The sequence below is a fragment of the Lindgomyces ingoldianus genome (assembly GCF_010093535.1).
Source record: "Lindgomyces ingoldianus strain ATCC 200398 unplaced genomic scaffold BDR25scaffold_8, whole genome shotgun sequence".
Classification (NCBI taxonomy): domain Eukaryota; kingdom Fungi; phylum Ascomycota; class Dothideomycetes; order Pleosporales; family Lindgomycetaceae; genus Lindgomyces; species Lindgomyces ingoldianus.
Window position 1 is genome coordinate 1,704,434 of NW_022985169.1, and position 23,093 is coordinate 1,727,526.

At 43.2% G+C, this 23,093-nt stretch overlaps 6 protein-coding genes across 6 annotated transcripts; 4 read left to right on the forward strand and 2 right to left on the reverse strand.

The window, feature by feature from the left end:
• Positions 1–7,064: 7,064 nt before the first annotated feature.
• Positions 7,065–7,711, forward strand: BDR25DRAFT_312162 (uncharacterized protein; the record flags this gene model as incomplete). Its single annotated transcript, XM_033691286.1, has 5 exons — positions 7,065–7,145; positions 7,280–7,375; positions 7,427–7,511; positions 7,569–7,632; positions 7,690–7,711. 5 exons carry the CDS (start codon positions 7,065–7,067, stop codon positions 7,709–7,711), a joined length of 348 nt encoding a protein of 115 aa, XP_033550850.1.
• Positions 7,712–8,973: 1,262 nt separating this feature from the next.
• On the forward strand, positions 8,974–9,212 carry BDR25DRAFT_352488 (uncharacterized protein; the record flags this gene model as incomplete). Its single annotated transcript, XM_033695017.1, has 2 exons — positions 8,974–8,979; positions 9,021–9,212. 2 exons carry the CDS (start codon positions 8,974–8,976, stop codon positions 9,210–9,212), a joined length of 198 nt encoding a protein of 65 aa, XP_033550851.1.
• Positions 9,213–15,001: 5,789 nt separating this feature from the next.
• Positions 15,002–15,741, forward strand: BDR25DRAFT_302052 (uncharacterized protein). The gene has a single exon (XM_033689712.1). It carries the CDS (start codon positions 15,137–15,139, stop codon positions 15,677–15,679), a length of 543 nt encoding a protein of 180 aa, XP_033550852.1. The 5' UTR covers positions 15,002–15,136; the 3' UTR covers positions 15,680–15,741.
• A 242-nt stretch (positions 15,742–15,983) lies between these two features.
• BDR25DRAFT_302055 (thioredoxin-domain-containing protein) lies at positions 15,984–17,134 on the reverse strand. The gene is made up of 4 exons (XM_033689713.1): positions 17,051–17,134; positions 16,630–16,928; positions 16,411–16,518; positions 15,984–16,306 (listed from the first exon to the last, which is right to left on the reverse strand). The coding sequence occupies exons 2-4, from the start codon at positions 16,824–16,826 to the stop codon at positions 16,099–16,101; spliced, it is 513 nt and encodes a 170-aa protein (XP_033550853.1). The 5' UTR covers positions 16,827–16,928; positions 17,051–17,134; the 3' UTR covers positions 15,984–16,098.
• A 1,094-nt stretch (positions 17,135–18,228) lies between these two features.
• Positions 18,229–20,817, reverse strand: BDR25DRAFT_323665 (uncharacterized protein; the record flags this gene model as incomplete). The annotated part of the gene is made up of 2 exons (XM_033692113.1): positions 18,229–18,903; positions 18,943–20,817. 2 exons carry the CDS (start codon positions 20,815–20,817, stop codon positions 18,229–18,231), a joined length of 2,550 nt encoding a protein of 849 aa, XP_033550854.1.
• A 363-nt stretch (positions 20,818–21,180) lies between these two features.
• On the forward strand, positions 21,181–21,903 carry BDR25DRAFT_341219 (uncharacterized protein; the record flags this gene model as incomplete). The annotated part of the gene is made up of 1 exon (XM_033693587.1): positions 21,181–21,903. The coding sequence occupies one exon, from the start codon at positions 21,181–21,183 to the stop codon at positions 21,901–21,903; it is 723 nt and encodes a 240-aa protein (XP_033550855.1).
• Between the last annotated feature and the right edge of the window lie 1,190 nt (positions 21,904–23,093).

A 23,093-nucleotide genomic window follows, 5' to 3' on the forward strand; every position in this document is an offset into this window, starting at 1 on the left:
AGTTAGATTAGTTTATTTAGTTAGATTAGTTTATTTAGTTAGATTAGTTTATTTAGTTAGATTAGTTTATTTAGTTAGATTAGTTTATTTAGTTAAATTATTTTACTTAGTTTACTAAGTTTATCTAAATATAGTAGTCTAAGTAAAATAATAAAAATAAAGTTAAAAGTGCTATAAATTTTAAATAGCTAATTAAGACTTATGTTATACTTTTATACTATTTTTAGTAAATAGTAATTACTATTACTATAGTAAACAGCAACCCTGCTTTAAGTTATAACTTTTTAATAGTAAAAATTCTTATAGCGCTAGTATCCTATACTTTACCTTAGTATGCTGTATAATATTAATTTTTAAGAATAAACTATTCTGTGTATTCTTTAGGTTCTAGGCTGTATATGTCCTCTGCTGTTGCACAGTAGAGAAATGTAGTAGTAGTAAGGTAGTTAATAATCTTTTTACTTTTCTTTTTATTTAAGTTATTATTATACAACTTTATTTTCTTCTACTTTAGTTTACCTTTAAAATTTTAAATATACACACTTACTTTCTTACATGTTAAAGTCTTATTATAGAATCCTTTATATAAAAAGATGTACTAGCGTTTTGCATAGAATTAATTTATATAAGAATAATTTATTAACTAATATTTTTATAGCAGATAAAGCATTACTTTAATTATATAAAAAAGTATAATCTAATTTTTTTAGATATTTTTTATGTTATTAAAAACTAATTATATAAAAAAAGTTATATTTTTTATTAGTATAGTATATATCTTTTAGTTTATTTAGGAACATGTTATTTTAATAATTAATTATAACCTAAAGTGCTAAATAAAGGTTACTATATAGTGCTTTATTAGCAAAGCTTGCTCTGCTTATTATATTCGGGCTTGCAGAATCAAAAGTTAAGCAGAATCTCCTCTTTTAGACGCGCTAGTTAGTTAGAATTTCTTTGGATAAACCTTAGTAACGCTATTTCTCTGTCACCTTATGTATTTCTTACATTCTTTTTAAAAAAAAATGTATACCTAATATAGGTGCACTCTTCTGTTAATTTGCATGCAGTTTGCTCTAGCATGCGTTGTGTAAAACATGTTTAAATTATAGTTAGTTGCGGCTGTTCTACCTCTCTAGCCACATCGGTTTCTATAAGTAATTTATATAGAGACATCCTCTATAGCGTTAGAACTAGCGCTAGTAGTAATAGTTTAGTATAGTAGTTTAATAAAATAGTAAAAGCGGGTTCTTTTTTTATAAGTTTATATAGTATAATAGCTTCTATTTTATCTTTCTTAAAGCTAATACCTTTATTTTATAAAGTAGTAATTAGTTTTTGTAAAAATAGTTTGCTAAAATTTTTAAAGTGTATAAGCTTTTACTTTATAAAGTTATTTTAAAAGTTTTTAAAAGTTTATATATTTATTACACTTAATATGTAAAGTTTTATAATTAAGTTAGCTATATATAAATTAAGCTTTTTTAAGTATATTATTTAATAGTTTAATTTTATTTACTTAATTTTTAATGTTTATCTACTTTACTAGAGTCTTTGCTAAGATGCCTACTAGAGGTATGTATTAGTTGTACGTTAATATGTTATGTTAGCTAGTTAGAGATAGAGCTAGTGTTGCGTGCTGTCTTACTTCTTGTTGTACGCTGCCTCTAAACAGCCTTGTGTAAAAAGATAAAACAGACCTTCTAGCGTTAAATAAGCACTACTATTTATACAATACATCTAAACAGTATTATATAGACAGGTTTCTTACTTTTTATTAAGTAAATAAATGGAGATTTATAGCTACTTACATGTAAATTAGACTCTGTCTTTACTCTTACTAATTTAACTATAAATTAGTAAGAAAAAAAATTCCCTTTATACATAATTTTTTAAATAAAAAAGTATAAGAAGAGCTTTCTATCTTACAGCATTTAAACTACTAATTAGTGTTAAATAGGCTCTATGCTAGCTATACAAAGCAAAGAGGTTTGCACAGTGTACATATCGCGCGGGGGTTTGCAGGTAACTAGTGTTAATTGTTCTTGTTTTAAGTCTGTGCAAAGAAAAGGAATATTTATCCGCTAGTGCGTGCAACCGTGACACAAGACTATGTCACGTGACGCCTAACAACGTATCTAAATACTTCTATTTAGACATTAAATAAGTTTTTTTTATTTAGTATAAAAGCCTCTGTTTTTCTACTTATATTAAGTTAAAAGCAGTAAATGTACATCTGCTATCTACTAGAGCTAGGCTCTACCTTTCTTATAATATAAAAGTAGTAGTAAGGCTTTAGCTAATACTTTATTTTACTATAACTAAAGCTTAAGTGTTATTAAAGTTTTTTTATAAGCTAAAGTTTTATTAAAGCTTATATTTTTTAAGTTACTTTAAAAGTTAATTTTTTTAGTAATTTTATAACTAGTTATAATATAGTCTACTAACTTATAGTCCTTATTATTAATTAAGTAGTAGTAGAGAAGCTAGTTATCTAGCTAGCTAGCTTTCTATTAGAAGTAGTAGAAGATACATTGTTTTATATGTTATAGTCTACCTATAGTAGCTTTTTATACGCTAAGAATTTCTAACAGTGCTAACAGTTAGTTTTTTTATAAGTTAAAGTTATTTTATGCTAGTGTTAGTTTTTAATGTTATGTTTCTAAGAAGGCTACTATTCTACCTAATGCTTAATTTCTTAATGTTGTGCGCAGAAGCGTCTAGAGCAGTAGTGCTAGAGGTATAGGCATTCTGCTAGGTTAAGGCAGAATAAAATTAGCTGTGTCTGCGTCTATCTTAGGTAGTCCTGTATTTAGACTACTTGTACTAAGTGTTTCTTCTATTAGCATGCTTTTATTATGTAAAAGGCGCTATATATAGAACATACTATTCTATGTTTTATTAGAGTGCTAGCGTCTTCTAACTAACTGCTAAGGGTAGGAAGAGTGTCTGTAGTTACTTACTGCATATAGTAAAGACTTTAAAAGTAGCTGCCTTAATAAGCACTTTTTTTTTATTTATCTTTAATTTTTATAAAGAATTCCTACTAGTCTTTTTTTTAGTATATTATAAAGTGCTCTAGTAATTTATACTATTACTTTATAAGTTTTATAGTTATTTTCTATAGTTACTTTATAGTCTACTATAAAGTAGTAGTGTTTAAAGTTGTAGTAAGCTCTACATCTTTAGTAGTAATGCTGCTAGAATTACCTAGTAAGTGTTTTAAAAAAGATTTTTTATGTTTATTATTTAAAAAAGAACTATTTTTATCTTTTTATAATATTCTTTGTAAATTTTTTTACTTACGCGCTGTTTTAGTATTTTTTAAAAATAGTAATTTCTTGCAGCGCCTAATTAAGGCTGTTAAACTCTTAGAATTCTACCTCTTAGTATAGTATAAAGTAAGTTACTAAAAAATAGTTTTCTTTATATTACTAGTAAAAAGAGTGATTTAACCTCTTGTCTAATTCTTTTTCTATAAGACTATATTTAATAGTAATAGCTTTTATTACTATAGTAGTATTTTTATTTTTTACTTTTCTAAAGTTTAAACATTTTTAGTAAAAATAGCCTACTTTTTATAATTTAGGTAGGCTTTTTTCTAAAGCTATTTTTTTAAAAATTTTATTTAGTAGTAGCCTATTACCTTTTTTTAAGAGTTTTATTCTTCTTTTAGAAGGTACTATACGTGTATTTCATGTAGCTAAGATCTATTAGTTCTTTGCTGTATCTAAGAACTTTTTTCCTAGTTACTAGTTTAGGCTTCTAAGGTGCTGCGCCTAGTTTCTTTTTACATTTATATTCTTTATACTAGTTATTATAAGTTATAGCTTATTTAATATAATTTTTAAAGTATTTAGTTTTCTATTATATATAAACTTATTTTTAATTATATTATATAGTTCTTTATAAAACATTTTATAGCCTTTTAGTCTGTCTATCTATAGATAATAAGCTATTTATAGAAGTAAGCTGTATAGTGTTGTACTATTTCTTTTTTTATTGCAGAGAGTTTATTTTATCTGCTGTTACCTTCTTCTTATTTATAAGTTTATAAATTATAGTTAGAGCTTCATTAAATAAATTTATACCACTAAATATCTTCTTTGTTTTAAGTAAAAGTGTATTTTTATATGCTTTAAGGTTTATTTAACTATTAGCATAGAGTTAAAACTAGACAGCTAGTAAGCTGTCTAGGTGTAAGCCTATTTATAAGATTATTTCTTTATAAGTTTAAAACACCTCTTTATTATATTACATGTATAGATAGCATTAAGTAAAGAAGGGCTTAAGGTTTTTAGAGCTTCTAGTAAAAAGTTTAAAAGAGGCTAATTCTAAAGTCTTTTTAAAGGCTATGCTCGCTTTTTCTTAGGCAGTGTTCTAAAGGTTTAACACTTTAAGTTATAAGGCTTAGATTTATATATTAGCTATAGTAAGTTCTTAATTAAAAGCTATTACTTTTTATTTTATTACTTTTAGCTTTTATAATTTGCTGCTTATAGTGTTTATTTATTTTATAAAATCTTTTTTATGTAGTAATAAGTTTTTACTAGTTCTAGCTAAGGTTATACTTATTATCTCTATGTTAGTAGTTAACGTACCTAACAGGTTAGCCGGCTACACAGGTTAGCTGGCTACTTTTGCTAAGCCCCTACTAAACTCTACCTATCTACATAATGCCTTAACAACAACACTAGATTAAATCTTCTAAAGAATGTTAGATATAGCTTACTTTTTAGGCTTTTAAATAAAACTTAAAACTCTTCTTATAACACGCTGCAGCTATTTATAATGTCTTTTATATAACACTAAGTAATTAACGCGCTAGACAGCCTTTACAAGTAAAATGCTAGCCTAAATTAAGAAATCTAACTAAGTTTAAAAAAAAGGTAGTTATTAAGTACATACTTAAGCTTATTACACGCAGATTTTCTTTTAGGCTTATAGCTATAGCTAATATAGCTAATTCCTTGCGCGTAGAGTGTAATCTAGGCTAGGTTAGCTTAAACTAGCCTAGTATGTAAGTTAAGCACTACTCTAAGTTTATAATAAAGTTTAATTATAAGTATAATTATAAAAAAGCACTTTATAAAAATTTAGAGGTTATCTAAAGCTAGTTTTACCTAGTAGCTAACATAAAAGCTAAGTATAGTATGTAGAATAAAGACACATATAACTTTAATAAGTTAAGCTTTATAATAGGCTAGATATTAACTAAAGTAGTTATTATAGCTTTAAAGAAATAAAGACAGCTAAAGGTAATATAGTAAAGTAATAAAAAGTAAATAATAGTTATTTAAAGCATTAATATAATAAAGTAAGCTATTTTACTTTTTATTACTTTTAAAAGCTGTTATTATTTTTTTACCTAGTATTAAAAAAAATCTGCTTTAAAACTAGGTTATTATAGTCTCTAAAAACAGCTGGATAATAAATAAGCTTAGGCTATAGTAGTTAAAGCACTTTAATAAGCATTAAAAAAAGTTATAAGCGCTTATTAGCTTTTTATTATTAATAGCTATAAAAGCTATAACTTACTTAATTTTTAGTAGTACTATAAAGAGAATAATATTATTACTATTTAACGTACTTCACGGGCGAGTTGCTCACACACCTGAGTTGCTTACTTTTGCTAAGACCCCACTAAACTACTCTTCCTACACTAATGCATTCCTAACAACACCACTTAGACGCGCTAAAAGAACATAAGATATAGTTTACGCTCTAAACTTTTAAATAAGACATAAAACTTTTAAAGAAACGTGCTATAGCTACATATAAGGTCTTATAAATAATAATAAATAACTATAGCACTAGATATCCTTTACAAGCTAATTCTATAGCTAACTTATAAAGGCTACGCAATAAAAACAAGCAGGTAATTATTAAGACTATACTTAAGCTATATGCGTAAGGATTTTCCCCTTAAATAGCATTTATAGCTAATATAGCTAATTCTTTGCGTGCTAAGCAAAATCTAGGCTATGTTAGCATAAACTAGCCTAGTACGTTTGTAAAGTGTTATTTAAAGCTTAAAGTAAAGTTTTAAGCGCAAGTATAGTTAATAGATGTTTAGCTTATTATAAAGCCTGTTTTACTAAAGTTGTACATGTTATTATCCTAGATGCTATGCTTAGCTTTAATATTCTTTATAAGGCTAAACCTGTTCTAAATTACCCTAGGACTCTTGTAAAGAGCTCTCTTATAGTTGTACTTACACTTAAATGTTACTTTAAGCTCTAAATAACGCTTTATAAACGTACTAGGCTAGTTTATGCTAACATAGCCTAGATTTTGCTTAGCGCGTAAAGAATTAGCTATATTAGCTACAAATGCTATCTAAGGGGGAAATCCTTACGCATATAGCTTAAGTATAGTCTTAACAATCACCTGCTTGTTTTTATTACATAGCCTTTATAAGTTAGCTATAGAATTAGCTTGTAAAGGTTGTCTAGCGCTGTAGTTATTTATTATTATTTATAAGACCTTATATATAGCTATAGCACATTTCTTTAAAAGTTTTGTGTCTTGTTTAAAAGTTTAGAGTGTAAACTATATCTTACATTCTTTTAGCGCGTCTAAGTAGTGTTGTTAGGAATGCATTAGTGTAAAAAAAGTAGTTTAGTAGCGTCTTAGTAAAAGTAAGCAACTTAGGTGTGTGAGCAACTCGCCTGTGAAGTACGTTAATTATATAACTTATATATAATTAAGTTTATAAGCTTATGTAGAGGATAAAATAGCCTAGCAGTAGCTGTTTAGAAGATTAGATGAAGTAACTCTGCTATCTAAGAGAGTTAAAGGCTCTTCTTATATACACTAAGCTTTAGAACATAATATATCTAGATCCTAAGCTGTGTCCTAGGCTCTAAGCTCTAGTCCTAGGCTCTAAGCCCTAGCTAAGGCTCTTAGTATACGCGACACACCCCCTAGGTGAGCTACGCAGCTGCTTACCTGCGTAGAGCGTTAACTTAGCTTATTAGAGCAGCGCTGCGCATTCACTCTATGTTTATGCTTATTATGTATTGTTCTTAGTAATTCTAGTGCTTGTTGCCTTAGGCAGCGCGATGCTTGTATCCCTAGGCAGCGCAATGCTTGTTTCCCTAGGCAGCGCAGGTTACGTGGGTGCTATAACTGCTGTAATAAAAGTAAATAAATTTTTTTACTTCTTAAAGTTCTTTTCTATAAGTCTAACTAACATACTATGTATAAGTTAATGCTTTTAAAAGCTTTAAAAATAACTTTAAACCTGTCTGTAATCTCTACTAACATGCATCTATAGCTTAACAAAGCTAAAAGAGCTGCCTGCGCGCGTGCTGCCGCTCTGCGCCCACCCCCCGCAAGCCCGCGCCCACCACCCCCCGCCGGCCTCCCCCTAGTGTGCTCCGCGCACAGTCCTGTCTAGGCTGCATAAAGAGTGCGCTTGCAGGGCGCTCTAGTAGAGAGTGCTATAATTCCGCCTCTAGCAGTTCACGCTGTTAACGCTGTTCCTCTAGGCACAGTTGCCTGCCCCTGTAAGCCCTGTAGCAGTGTGTGGGGTAATCTAGTGTTAACCTATTTGCTATTTGCAGTCCCCCTGTTGCTGTCATCTATGCGCAGCGCCTTGTTGCAGCCCATGTTGCAGAGGACAAGCAGGTAAGCTTCTCTGCAGAGATTGTGTGTTATACCCTAAATTAGACTAACAAGCTATAGGCTGTGTTCTAGCTTTAGCTAGTTATTTAAGCTTTACTTTAAAAAAAATATAGTTAAAAAAAAAGTAAAGTAACATTTCCTCTAGGCTCTTAGTATGTTGCTAGCGCGCTAAGAAGCTCTTAGGTAAGCTTATTAATCTTCTTATAGTTTAAGTATTTTATGTTTTTGCGCATCTTATGTACTAAATCCATACTTAAACTTTATAGCATAGAGGAATGTTCTTACTAGTAGATAAACCTTTTATTTTTAAGTAGTATAAAAATATTTTTACTATTAATAATTAACACTTTTTTTAAAAGCTTTTTTTAAACGTTTTTAAAGTTAAAAAGCTGCTTAAAGTGCTTAAACTACTATCTTAGTAACTTAAAAAAAACATCTAATTAGCTAATAACAGCAAGAAGAAGGCCTCTACACTAATTACTAGTAATAAAGATAAGAAGAAGGATTATACTAAAGATAAATTAGTTATAGAGGTTGCTGCGCCTACTCTAGCCTAAAGTTAACATAGCAGGCAGATTAACCTTTCTAGAAGGTTTCTTATATAATAAATTAGTTAATTAGTATTGCGTTTGCTAAAAGGTTAACCTTCTAGCTAGCGCAGCAGAAGGATATATATAGACAGATAGCTGTATGCAACACACCCCCTAGCTTAAACTGTGGAACAAGAGAGGTAAAACATAGTGAAACAACCTTAACACACCCTCCTAGCCTAAGCAGAAGAACTTAGAGACAGATCTAGTAAGGTAGCCTCTATAATAGACGCACTGCCTAAATGCTTTTTACTAAGCATAGAAATTAAACACACTATGCTTAAAGATAATGTAATCTTTTTAGTAGAATAGGGGTGTAAAATTTTTTTAAGCGCTAACTATCTACACTACGCTGCAAACTAGGCTTATAACTGTTGCGTTTGCTAAAAGGTTAACCTCCTAGCTAGCACAGCAGAAGGATATATATAGACAGATAGCTGTATGCGACAATTAGTAAGCTCTTTTTATAACTCTAGAAAATTGCTTTATCTTATAAGCTCTATAGAGCTGTACAGCTTTAAAAGTTAATAGAGATAACATCTTAAAACCGTGCGCTACGAGGGGCCGTGCGTTAGGCGATGAAACACGGTAGGGAGCTAGTTAGAATTTAATTATTCTATTAAATTTTAGTAATGAAAAAAAACAGCTGAGGAACGCTTAAAATATTTCTAATTTTTGCACGTAATAAATTACAAACCCTTGTCCTCCTGCTTCCTTTTACATGGCCTGTGCCTCTAGAGGTGCCTGACGTTGGATGTTCGTCTAACTATGTCTTGTAACAGGAACATACACACAGGCAAGGCTACATTGTTTTATTGCGCACTTTCTTTGTTGAGTATATCTAACGCCCTACCCTTTACTATCCCAACTATTACATCCTTGAAGACTATTCATTCCTCCTCCCCCCCGTGCTTGAATCGCCGCGTAACGCCATTATGTCATCGCGTCGTTTACATCGTTACCAATCTAGAATTTACACTCTCCACTCTCTAAATCCGGTTCCTGCAAACCGTTCTATCATGCTCTAGTCACATCCTATTTATGGTGGTAGGGAGAGAGCATGATGCAATGCGATGTGATGAATTCCCATTTCCATGACAACATCTCATTCGACTCACTCGAAAGTGATGGAACGAAGATGTGCTGTGTCGATGAGGGGGGTTTCTCCTTTTGCGAACCCGAAACTCAAAGGTGACAGCTACAGCTACAGCAAATGTCCAATCTAGTTCTTTTTTATTTTTTAACTTCTTTCACCTTTTTAAGAGTAGTATTCCGCTTTCTTTCTTTTTTTTTTTGTTTGGGAGCATGTCTAGCCCTAAAAGTCAGCACACATGAGGCATTTTAAAGGACGGGAGAAGTTACTAGTGATTGTGCCTGTCCTAAAAGAAGGCGAGGGCAGCGAATAAAGCCAGGAGACCAACTTTGGCTACCGAGACCTTAAGGGCAGTTCCAGCGCTATGGTTCCAATTGGGATGTGTGTATGTCGTGGACGGATATGTCGTGCTGGAGGACGAATATTTGGTTGCTGAAGAGACCCCGGAGATATCGGTAGATGAAGGCAGGGAGGAGGGAGAGGAGATCAATGATCTGGAGGGCGCTCGAGAGGCAGAGTGAGTGATGATTTTGAAAAGAGGGGAGGAGTGAGTAGATTTGGAGAGAGACATGGTGGTCGAATTTTTCGTTGTTGAAGGCAACTCAGAAACGTAGGTGACTTTGAGTAAAGAGGCGGAAGAGGTGATAAACGGCCCGGACGGAGTGATGACTTTGATGAGAGGGGAGGAGTGGGCGGATCTGGAGGGAGATACGGAGGACGGATCCTTGGTTGTCGAAGAGACCTCGGGGACTTTGGTAGATACAGGCAGGGAGGTGGACGGGTAGGTCAGCAACCCAGAGGGAGAATGAGAGGCGGAGGGAGTGATCATTTTGAAGAGAGGGGAGGGGTGAGTGGACCCGGAGAGAGGTTTGGAAGATGAACCTTTCGTTGGTGAGGGCAGAGAGACGGAGGATGTGATAAAAGGCCAAGAGGGAGTGATGAGTTTGAAGAGAGTAGTGGGGTGGGAGTATCCGGAGAGAGACACGTAGGACGAATTTTTGGCTGTCGAAGAGACCTCGGGGACGTCGATAGATAAGGACTGGAAGGTGGAGGAGGTGATCAACAACCCGTAGGGAGAATGAGAGGCGGAGGGAGTGATGATTTTGACGAGAGGGGAGGGGTAGGTGGATCTGGAGAGGGACACGGAGGACGAATTTTTGTTTATCACAGAGATTTCGGAGATTTCGGTAGAAGAAGGCAGGGAGACGGAGGGAGTGATGCTTTTGAAGGGGTGGAAGGGGTGAGTGGGTCCAGAGAGAGATACAGAGGACATGATGGGTGATGACTCATTTCCCACTCCAGACCCCAACTTCGTGACAGTGTGGAATCTAGTGCTGGTAACTACCGAACTTATAGAGGACATGAAAGCAGAATCCAGAGCCGTGGGGTGTGCATCGGTCGGGGGAACGATAGAAGAATACCCTCCTATTGTACCATTGGAAATCGTAGAAGGTGCCTGACGTGAGGTTTCCACACTGCCGTGCTGCTTTTTATGACCTGTTGGAACCGGAATTCCTGGGGTAAGAGAAGCTCTTGAAGTGCTCACAGACCCAGTGGGGACAGGCGTTCCAGGTGTGGAAATACCTTCAGACTTTTCGCTAGGAATCACAGATTCAGTTCCGGCCGAGGGAACTGGAATAGTGGCCAGTGTGATGATGTTCGTCTCGATGGCCGTCTCTTTGAATCCACCCTCACACGTCATACATAGGACAGTAGTTGTGATATTAGTCGAGGAGTGAATCGTAACCACTGCGATATCCGTTTTGATATCCACCCTCGTCTCCTGCGGCGGTTGGGAAACCACCGCGGTAGATTGAATCACCGTAACATTACCACTTTGCATCTGATATCTAGTGGGATATGGTTCCACATACCCCTGAGGAGCTAAAGATGGTTCATCTAGAACCGTAGTGGGGCCGCAAGGCGCTGAATCCGGATTGCAGTGCTGCTTTTGGCTAGAGCTAGACACTATCCTGAAACTGGGAGGTGGTGGCATGACTGGAGTATAGCTGGGCTTCCCCCAGGAAGGGGGCAACGACGGTCGAATGACCCTGTGACCTGATTTACCCCAAGAAGTCGGCAACTTTGGCTGAGCATGGAAGTGGTTAGATCCGACCGAGGAAGAAAGAAGCGTCCGTGTGCTGCGGGAAGGGCTCAAAGTTTTTGTCCTCCAAGAGGTAGGCAACAACGGCATGACCAGAGTTCGGCTGGGCTTTCCCCTGAAACTTGGCAACGTGGGCACAACGAGAGTCCAGTTGGAAGTGTTTGTGGGAGGAAGTAGTGCCTTGGTTCCATTTATGTTGGTTGGTGCCAGGTATACCCTGCTCGTGCTGGTACTCTTTGGACGAGTTACAGCACCGAAACTCATCCAGAATGCAGGGCTCATGGAGCCTCCGGTGTACGGCATGAAAGCCCCACTGGATGCTGTGAGCGTCATAGTCGAAGCCGTAAACGTACCATTATACGTAGCGCTTAGAACGATAGTCGTTTCGTAAAAAGTTGGAGGCGTGAGTTTTCCTAACCAACTAGTAACAGGTTCCACATACGATATATTGGAGGGAGTCGTTGTTGTGTTCAGGTTCGGGGGTAATTGCGATGACGTAGGTTTACTAACACTAACAAAGACCGTGCTATTTTTGTATGGAGGCGTGGGGAGGGCTTTGGACATCCACGAGGGCCTGGGGACATTAACAGCAGCCGATGTGTTATAAGTAGCCGACACCGGCTGCGAGGTAAGGGCTGGAATGGTTAAGCTCAAGGCTGAAGAAGCTCGGGTAGCAACAGAAGTCGAAGAAGTCACAATTGTATGCTTGTGTGTCCAAGTCCTCGGTGCAGTCCTCGAAGCATTCCAGCTCCTCGTTGGCGTCTGATTGGACGTGTGAATCCAAGTAGTAGAAAGTATGACATAACTTGACATATCTACCGAGGTTGGAGCATCAGGATCCATGAATTGACTGAGAGAGTTGACTGGAGCATTGACCTCCGCTGTCGTAATGAACGGCAGAACCCTACTCCCATGTACAGGGCTGCTGGTGTCTGGAGGAAGTGTCGGGGTGCTATAGACACCAGACGATGAAGGGGTTGCAGGAGAGGGTACTGTTTCAAGAACTGACAAGCTTGACAATGATTGTTCGCTAATAGGCACCAGGAGGGTGGAAGTCAACGAGGGGTTTGTGGAGCTACTGGGGTTTAGCACAGCTGCAGGCAACAACGAGCTCGAGGGCGACGGCTCAACAGTGGGCATAGAGGAGACAGTGGAAGCCCCCGAAGAGCTACTCATTCCTGACGGCAGGATTAGGCCCACCCTCTTCACATTCACCGCCCCCCAGACCGAATCGTCAGCCTTTGCTGGCATGAGCTGATCCTTGAGATAGCATGGGTTATACTCGGGACTAAAGTGCTTGTATGAAACGGCAACACATCGCGGTTCCTCGTCGCAGGCCGAGAGACAGGTGGTCAGGTCATTGACGTACGTCGGGTTGATGGAAGAGTCACCGCCGTAGTAGTCGGCTGCGCATTCCAGGTGGTATTCTTGTTGACCGTAGCTGATTACCATTGTATGATTGTATTCGGGGCACGTCGCTTGAACTACGGTGCTGTCGACGGTGGGCAGAGGGGCTTCCGAATAGTAGCTTGGCGAAGAGGAGGTAGAGAGTTCCAGAGATGTAGCTGATGGTGCGCCGACAGGGGCCATCACCCATCCAGAGATAAGGGCAGATGGCGCCGGAGCTATCATGTGGTCAGAAATCTCTAAATAGATAGAAGGAGCAACAACCTACGAGCACCATACGCTACAGAGACAGAGACGCCAGAGAACACCACCTCAGGCGTTACAGAATTTGGAGCCCGGGAGATAGAGGTAGCGCCAGATGGAGCAGGAGCTATTTCATTATAAGCACGTACTGCACAACGAGCAAGGAGCGATGTCAAACTTACGAGCACCATGGGCCACCAGTACAGAGATGGTGGGAAATTCCAGCTCCGGCATCTGCGACGCTGGAACAGAAGAATCCGAACTAGAAGAGAGCGAGGCCGTAGGAGTGACAGTGGATTGGGCCACAGCAGTGGTGTCCTCCTCTTCAGCGAAGGTTTCATACAGCTGTCCATTGCTAATGGGGCTAGCTTGTCGGGCGGCAAGCTGCCCAGCTGATTTGGGAGAAATTGGAAGGATCTCTATGGCTGTGCCAGAAAGAATCGAGCAGTCCAATCCTAGATAGCATAGTTAGATCCACCCGGCGACGGAAATAGCTATGGAGAACCACATACCCCAGGGAAAAGAGGATCTTGATTGAATGCAAGTAGTCGGTCTTTCAACCGAGGCTGGGACGAGTGGAGAAGGAGAGACAGAAGAGGGTGCGTTTGTACCTAGGGATCTTCAGCTTCAAAATTTCTTACACAGGAATTGCCTAAGTTTATTCATACCTTGCGGCCGCTGATGCGGCAGCGCCGCACAGCCGCCGCAGAACACAGCAATGGGCAATAATGTCCAAAGTGCTTGCATCTTGCACGTATTCTTCCGCTGTTCTGTGTTGAATTTCCTGCTTTCGCGTCCGGGGTAAAGAGAGAAGAGAAAAGAATATTGCAGAGAGAAGAAAAAGCAGGAGAGAGACAGCAGTTGAGAAAGGAAAGGCTCTGGGTTATTTAGGGTAGCTAATGCTTGTGATCTCCTTTCGAAATCGTGTCCTGAGGAAGGAGGGTTGTTACATACCGCAGGCCCCGACGTGTTAGCCTCAGCTGGGGCTCCTCCGGTCCACTAGGGATGTTGGGATATCGGATCTGAGGGAATTGAAGATTCAAGCACCGAAGTGGTTGACATGCTTTCGAAGAATATCCAAAAATTGGGATTTGAATAATTATCTGTGTGAATAAAATGCTTCATTTGTTTTTGGAGCTCCGATATTATCCACATATACCACACGGATATATGAAAAGCCAATGTGTATTTTGGTATCATAAACCCTTCAATATGCGTCTCTTTGATCGCCCACCCAAGCAGAATGGGCTTTGAGTGCATCGGAAACTAGTGCTTGAGTTAATAGGCTGTCGATTGAATTGTAGGGAGGTTTCTTAGCTCTCCGAAGATGGCGTTGGGAAAGGGGGTTATTACTCACCACACTCATAAACCATGGCACCTTCCCAAGACATGAGGATACCGAACCCACTTTTATAAGGAAATGTCGCAACGAAGCCAGGGGATACAAATCCTAACATTTCAAGCAGGTATGATGCAGACTTCTCAACCCCAGAGAAATCCGCAATCCAAACTCATAAAACTCATCCAATCCATCGAACGTGCACCCACTACACGCCACACACCACATACCACGTACTCTTCGAGCCAAAACACTCAAGCTAGCCATGTCGAATCCTCAGCAGGCACCTAGCGCATGCTCCTGGGCTGCCGCCACAATGTCCCACCTCAACGCGGCCGTCGAGAAAGGTATCTCCACCCATCCTCTCACAATGACAGTAGCGGCAGTGGCATCTGCTCGCATGGGCAATATCTAGGTGTGTTGAATGGGTTTCCCATCAGTTCCCTCGGAACATTCGCTAACTCATTCCGTTCCGTTCCGTTCCGTTCCGTTCCGTTCCAGAACTACGATCCGCATCAACTCCAATAGCCAGATATAGTTCGAACCGGCATGACGGCGCCAGCGCCTCTTTCTTTCCCGGTCCGTCGTCTCGGTCAATGAGAGGGATGCTGTAATTGAGGAGTGCGTGGTCAGCGCACCTTAGTCCAGTACCCCTGCTTCTTCTACCGCTGTTGGAGTTGAGGTGCTGGAGGTCGTGAAGGTTGTAGATGGTGAGTCAATCAGCCCTACCTATGGCTGGAAGTTGCAGCATATCTATACACTTGGCGCTTCGTGCCCTGACGCTTGGCGTTCCTATATCTCCTCCCAGACGAGCCTTCCAGGATTCTGTTGTGAAACTGTTTCCTCCTACTCCCAACATTTCACACTTCCTCTTCCCCTACCCCAACCACTCAACTAAGCAACAGGCACCGTCACTGCCATCACTCCCATCTCAACCGAGCCCAGAACAAGGCGCAATACCTCACTCATCTATTGAGCAAGAACGGAAAGAAAAGCCAAAAGATCCTGATCAACATCAAGGAGAGGCCGGATACGAAAAAGAAGGGGCCGAGTGTGACTACTGTAGCGTTTTACCAGAGACAGTCGCATTCATTCCTGGGATCCAGAAACAATTTGGTGCGGTACTTAACTATTATGGGAGAGGAATAGGGATTCTTACAGAAGTAGGCTGCGATTTTGTGGATGATAGATTAGAAGGATCTAAGATACATGAACTGCAGTTGGGTTTCAATTGTTTGTCGCACGGACACACTACATTGCTTGTGGTGATATAAACGCTTTGTCTGCGTTCAGAAAGTAAGGTTATGTTGACGTCGCATCCCTAGCACAAATTTCATAGTCCCATTTGTAATCTCGGTGCATCACATGCACTTCATCCTGTCAGCAGAGGCCTAAATGCGATTCACAAATGTCACAACACGCAGAACATTTGAGGTAGATATTGGAGCTGGATCATAGTCATTCATATTCGTTGAAGGACGGTATCATGATAGAGACCCTCATAACCCACTCACATGCCAGGCAGGCTATGCACGCTTACCAAGTCCCTCATGGATACATCCATAACCGTATCCGCATCCAATCTATCCGTGTCCCCGCCAGTGCATCAGCCACCCTTCTGAATTCCTAGAAAGTGCCCGGGAAGCTATTCCGTCCATTAATTCGTGTCGTCTGAATGCGCTTGGGTCCGAGCCTATGCCGACGCCTCTCCCTTGGGCATGTTGTCCTTGATGGCTGCCTCCAACGCCTTTGGATTCGCGCCTACGACTTCGGCTACCTTCTCTCCATTCTTGAAGAGTAGGAAGGTGGGCATGGCGCGGATACCGAGTTCCTGGGCGACGTCAGGGACTTCGTCGACGTCGAGTTTGTAGAACTTAGCGGTCGGGTAGACGTCGGAGAATCTGGAATTACGAACTCGTTAGATTTTGTGCCAAAGATGGAGTTTTGGTTGGGTACTCTGAGCCGAAGGGGTTGATGCGGATGGTGTGGCTGGGATATTTCTTACTTAACGACCTGCGGAGCAATGACTTTGCAAGGTCCGCACCAGGTGGCGAAACAGTCGAGCACGATGAGTTGGTCTTTTGTTTTCAGAGCCTCATCGAATTCAGCCTTCCTACGCTCGCGAACACGTTAGCTCATTGTTCGCAATCCGCATCGCAAGCTGGTAGAAAAAAAAAGTCCGTCTATCATGCTCCTTTCTCGTCAGGGATCGGAAATAACTCACTTGGCCAAGTTGTGCACGCCCTCTTTGCCCATTTTGCTGGTATTCGAGAAGAACCGAGGTGTAAGCAGTGGTCGGTATAGGTTTAGATTTAGGGAGGTTGTTGTTGATGCTGAGCCTGTGATTACGGTTTCAATCGTAGCTGTGCGAAAGCGCGCGCTCGTAAGCAGTGTTCTTCGCAGCGTGGAAGCGGCAAGCATGATATATGCACCGGAGAGGGACAGAAAGCGGGCAAGTGAAACAAAAGTGAATCTGTGATTTCAAAGATTGGCTGTGATGGAATGCCCTGGACACAAGCCTCCCTCGGATTACAACTCAGTGATGCGCTTAGTCCGGGATGGGTGCAAAACTCGGCACAGGCACAGACAGCCGCAACACTCCCAAAAATGCCGAGTCGCTGGCAAAGGAAAACAGGTGGACTTACGAGATTTGGACAAAGTTTGGTATTTGAAAGAAACAGAGGGCAGGAGCTTCGTGGAGGAATTTGCGTCGCGATGATAAATCCCGAGGGTGGGCTTGATTACAAGTTGTTGCAATGACGTGCGCCCAACTTTGCCCAACAAAGGGAGGTGGGCTGGAGCTTAGTGGGGTCTTTTCTCGGCAGCCACCATTCGCCTCTTATGAAGTCCTCCAGCGCTTCTGCCGCAACCGCCGCAAACTGACAGCCGCTCCTGCGGAGGCAATCAGATTATACTTTGGTCGCTTCCCACATGCTTCGCCCACGAGCTGAACAGATGGCGCGTAACCATTGCCTCTGGAGCTGTCCCTTCAACTGCTATCCCACCCTCTGCCCCACTATCCGGCGCCCTTGTGGATGGAATGACCCAACACCAAAGCCAGCATTTCCAACACCGGTCAAACATCAGGTCATGATGAAGCAAGAAAATGGTACGATGTTCGCAGAGAAGGATGCCAAGCCATCCAGGACAACAACTCAAAGCCATCAATACATGTATTGAAACTACAGATTCAGCCTAAAAGAGGCACCTGACTGCTGACTACGGGCTCACGGACGGTCGACGGTCGACCGCATGCAGTATTCCTCTTTCGTTGAAGTCCCACGAGAATTGTAACCCGGCTGTCCGAATTCCGAAGGAGAAAAATAATTGCCACACACCCCTAGCCTGGCCTGCGGAGTCCAAGTCCGCCGTCTGATTTCCTCTATACCCATGCCAGGATTCCCAAAAAACTGTGAGTTTTTTTAAAGAAAAAAATGATTAGAGACGTTGTGTCTCGCAGCTTGCATACTGTAGACTCAATAGAAGTCAAAAATGGAAATTAAGTAGAATCCTCCCACCACCGCCTTTGCATATTCTTAGCCGAGGATCTTAAATTGAGCGCGACGATCAGCAACAGTTCTCATCTTAAATCGCCATTCCAGAATTGGTGTTATTCGAGGGTAGAAGGGAGGCGCCAGTACCGCAATGTTTGCCAAACTAAGATAAAATGAGGAAAGAGGTAAGGAAATGTTCAAATGAATGACTAGGGTGAGTGTAAGGTTGCTAGCAGTAATGACTGACAGGTACAAAGGAAATGAAAAAGAGAGGCGGGGTCTGGCAAACAAGCATAGTCCTGACATCTACTTCCTCGTCCAAGAATAGGTCACTCATCCTGTTCTGTCAGTTTACTTTGAGAGGCTGGGCTCGATCGCTTCTGGTCAATGGAAGATCGCTTTCCGGGGATGTCCAACAGCTTCGCAGAACCAGCACTGAGGTGTCGCCCATGGTTTTTTCCAAGGTCGACACTCTGAGCACGCTGAAGGGAAATGGGCTCACTATCCGAAGTGGGCGATTCTTGGTCAGCTGGACGCTCGGGGTTCGTAGCGGGAATTTCTTTGATTGGAGGTTTCTCAGCTTGGAAGTAGCCGAGTAATGCTTCGGTAGACTTGACGCGGGGTTGGCGATGCACTATCGTGGGCTGGCGACCAACACTGTTCTGCACTAGATTCTCTTCTTCCGAAGGCCTTTCAGCTGGTACTGGCTCTTCGTCGTCAGAATCGGCCGTGGTGTCTGTGGCTGCCATTGCTGTGCTGCTTGGCTTCCTCCTAACTACGTCACTGGTTTGTGCTGAACGTCGCCGCTCGTCAGGTTGTGGTGTTAACCTTTGGAAATACTCGTCGTCCGGTATGCCCAACTCCTCGTACGAGGCACTGAACTCCTCATTTTGCTTTGCAGTAGTAGACGATCCCACGCTGGAACGGATGTAGGATTTGTTCGACCTCCTCTTCAGCGGCTTGCCCGAGAGCCAGGATCCTTCCGAGTCCACAGAAGCAAGTGACTGCGACATCAAGCCCGCAGCAGGCACGATAGGACTGACAGGCGAGTCGGTTCGGGCGCCCGCTCCTGGGCTATTGGAATGAACACGAAGATCAGATGGAGGCTGACTTTCACGTTGAGCAGTTATTAGATTTGTTACTGCAGCTTCCGGGGAATGCACTCTTGAATCGGGAGGTGACAGCGGAAATTCAGGCAAGTCTTCACGGAACTTGGACATGGTTCTGTGGGGAACGCTGGAGGGTCGTCGAATCTGGACCGGCGGAGTTGGTGCGACCAAATGAGCAGGGAGGGGCTGGCGTGACATGCTTTCCCGCGATGTATTCGAGAATGACACTTCAGATGGCGTCGCCCTTGCCTGGTCTTGTGAGTTTCTCCTTCCGCGCCTGAAAAAGGAAGCAAATGCACGCATGCGCCTTCCCTCAGAGCTTCTTCGTCGGCCTGATTCCTTTTTGGAAGTCGCGGCTGTATCGGCGGACTCAACATGGTGCAGTGGACCGCTTGCCCGCGCGTCTGGTTCAATAGATTCGACCGGCGTCTCTCGTGCGGCTTTCTCGGAGAGCAATTCTGGCATCTGTGAGATGTTCGACGGTCCTCGAGTGTGGACGGGCGAGGTTGGCGGCGACGATATGCTTGCACGCGAATATCGCACAGCCTGTGCATCAGCCACCACAGGCTCCTCGACAGGAGTCTCCATGGGAGTAGGTAGTTGACTGTTCTCTTCGACATTGGTGGTAAACCCGGTAGTGTGAAGCCGCTGGGGTTTGGGTGGTGTCGAGGGACGGACATCTTCCATTGGTGTAAATGTGTCTCTCTCAATACCCAAGCCCACCACTCCTTTTGCCTCCCTTCGAGGGGTCGCGGGTATTCCACTCTGTTCACCAACCTTTTGTTTCTCTGCACGTCGTTCCAGGCGGCGACGTAGCCGCTCGTCGTCTGCCTTCCTCTTCTTCTCTCTCCGCCGCTTGTCTCTTTCTAATATTTCCCTTAATGCTCCTGCATCTAATGTATCTGCTAAATCATCGATGGTTTTGCTCCTCTTCCCCACTATGCCGTCTTTTGGCGGTGGCGTGCGTTCTTTTCGGGGTTCGGTCTTGCTTTGGTGTGAAGTCGGTGAAGGGCCTGACGCGCTGTAGCAGTATTGCGAGCCTACTGAGTACCGGATCCTGGGCCGCGGGGAAAACATGTCGAGGGCGCTCACCCTGAAGGCGCGGCTTTCCGAGCTCCCCGACATGGATGAGTGTATTGAGTCTTCGACGGGGAGCGATATGTTGGAGGCTGGGCGTTCGAAGTGTCGGTTGAGTCCGCCTTTGACTTTCTTGCTGTCTCGCCGGAGCAATCCCCCAGAGTGGCCTGCCGGGCGCTTCTGAGGGAGGGGCACGCTCATTGCTCTAATTTCCTCCTCACGGACATGGTCATTCTTCCGCTTCTTGCTGGACTTTCGCCGTGGCAGGGCCGACTCGTAGGCGGAACGTTTGCGCAGGGATTGAGGCCGTTGTAGCTTTCCCCGCTCCCTTGCCGTGGGGAGGCTCGAGTGAGAGTGGCTCTGGAAGTTGTATGGGATGCCGTGTTCGTTGGTGACGGGGCGGAGGTGCGGGCTCTGCTCGAGGCGCTTCGATATGGGGAGGGCGGTGATATCTTCGGCACTGCTGTGCGGGAGTGAGTGCGAGTCGTGCTTCACAAAGGGAGGGCCGGCAGGCGGGGGATTGGGCGAGCTTTTGTCGACGTCGCGCATGGAGGTGGAGTGCGCACTCCTTCTGTTCCGGCGACTGCTGCGCCTTTTGGGTGTCCTTCTCAGGGCATCGTTGTCGGCAGATTCGTGAGCATAAGCTGCAACAGGCCGCTTCCCTTCTGCGACAGCGGTGGATCGACCCGTTTTTAATTTAGCGGCGCGCCGCGAAAAAGGCCACATCGGCATCGGGTGAGGGAGTTGCGCAGCGAGGCGGGTTGGAAATGAATCGTCGTGGCGCTGAGTGCACGATCTCCCGGAGCGTGTGCGGGACGCGGCTGCTATCTGGTGCTGGTATCGGTGTCGCTCCGCTGGTCCTGCATCTTAAGGACGCTGGCCGGACGATGAGCCGCAACGGGAGGGGGAGGAGTGCAGACGCTGCACGGGCTGGGTTGGTGTTGTGGGTGAAGCGCGAAGGGGGCGTGCCGGCGGAGGTGAGAGTGTGCAGCGCGAGAAGGGATGGATGGGTGATGTAAGGGGAGGGCGACAGTTCCAAGGTTTGGTCGAGAAGACTTCACGCGAGCTAGTTAAGGCTGGCGGCCTTTGCTCAGGATGCCAGTGCTCCAGGGCAGGATGCTTGGATGGCCGCTGTTCCAAGTCAGACAACCCCTCCACATGGGCAGCCAAAAATACTTATTTTTGCTCGGGGAATTGGCTGGCCCGTCGTGGCGCCCACTGGCAGTCAAGCTTCCTACCGGCTGCTGCGCTCAGATGCACGCTGCTTTTTCGCTGCACAAGGCGGCTCGTCGCAGTGGATTCGCGCTGCTAACAAGCACATCCCCATGCGCCGTAGCGCCGCAAGCTCAACAAGGACGAGCACCGCCGGCCGACGCTCGTGAGGATCGCTGGCTTTTCGTTCACGGTGGCAAGCCGCCAGAGGCTGCTCTCACACGCCCCGTCGTTAAGAGCTGTCGTTCGTGTCAGTGGCTGATAGTTAGACTTCTCGAAGACCACCCCGGCCCCTCCTTCAGCATCTGGGCGCAACTCCCGCTCATTAATGCCTGTGCCAATCATGCCTGGAAGCCGACAGGTCCTTCCACAGAGGCGAATTGCTGTGAGAACTGCTCAATTTCACCCAGCCTGTCGCAGTCGACCCTCGCGCCTGGAGGCCTGGTGCTGCTCACGAGGCCTGAAAACGCTGCGTATCCGATCAATGGTGCTGGCGGCCGTCGACAGCCACACGGAATAGGACTGCAGCTCGCTGCGGACACAATATTGAAGCAGAGGGACGTGGAGAGCCACGTCTGTCCTGCAGCGGCCAACGGTGAACGCTAATCCCGGTGCATGGGGCCAGATCCAATCGAGAGCCGAGGGCCCTATTTGGCGCATTCCCGCCATCGTGATGCTGTTATCAACAAGCCCGTGCCCAAACCTGAGAGGACCTCTACTCAGGTACGCAGGTATTCAGGAATGCATCCCGCGCGCACAACGACCGGTGCAAGCGCCGTCAGAACGCCAATCTACCGAGCGAGAAGACTTGTTGCCACTGATGCAGAGGGCGACAATATTGGGTGCGCACAGATATCTCTCGCACTTCTCGCGTCTGAGCGCCTGAGCCTCAGCCATGTGCAACTCGTTTTGGCATGTGGGAGCATGTTTCATGTGCAACATACTGGGCTCACAGCTTAGTTCGACCCTGTGGTGCAGCTCTCTCTGGTAAGCTGTTGGTGAAGGGATGAAACCTTTAGATCCGCTTACCATCTTGCAGCTGAAGTTCTTTTTTGACTTTCTGGTGATTTTTAGGAAGCTTCTCTTCGGACTCCACACTCTGACTGGACGTCTAATCTCTGTGGCTTTGTCGAATACGGGGTCTCAGCATGAAACCGTCTAGAGACTGTTGTGACAGCTATCGAGACTAGAGGCCATCAGCCCTAGGAGTTCGGACAACTCCGGAGTAGAGGAAAAGGATCTCTGCATTGCGGATTCGGGATTGGCCGTGATACTGCTAGGGTGAGGTATTTCTTATTGTTTCTTTGCCTTGAATTGTTTGTTTTTGCTTTTCGGCACAGTTTCTGCGTCTCAAGACGCACAACTATTGTGTAAATTTAATTCCATACCATCTTCATATTTCCACTGTACCCAATTGCAACATTTAGGAAGGATGAATCTGGAAAGCATGCTCTAAAAATCTTACACGAGGCTTGTTTTCCGGCTTCGCTGCTAATCAACCGCAGGAATACTGTTATGAACGACTGGTTGGGCAGACGTGACGCCGCCAAGTCCAACCACACACGTAGGAAGATCAGCCGGCCCGGGTCACGTGACAAAGTTGGGATCTAAGGAACACGCCAGAATAGAGACAACATGTCAGGCTTGGCAAACATGTCCTAGATGTACCAGCGTGTTTAAAGAACTGCGATCATCTGTAGGTAACGTACTTCATGGGCGAGTTGCTCACACACCCGAGTCGCTCACTTTTGCCAAGACCCCACCCTAACAAACTCTATTATAGCCTATAACAACCC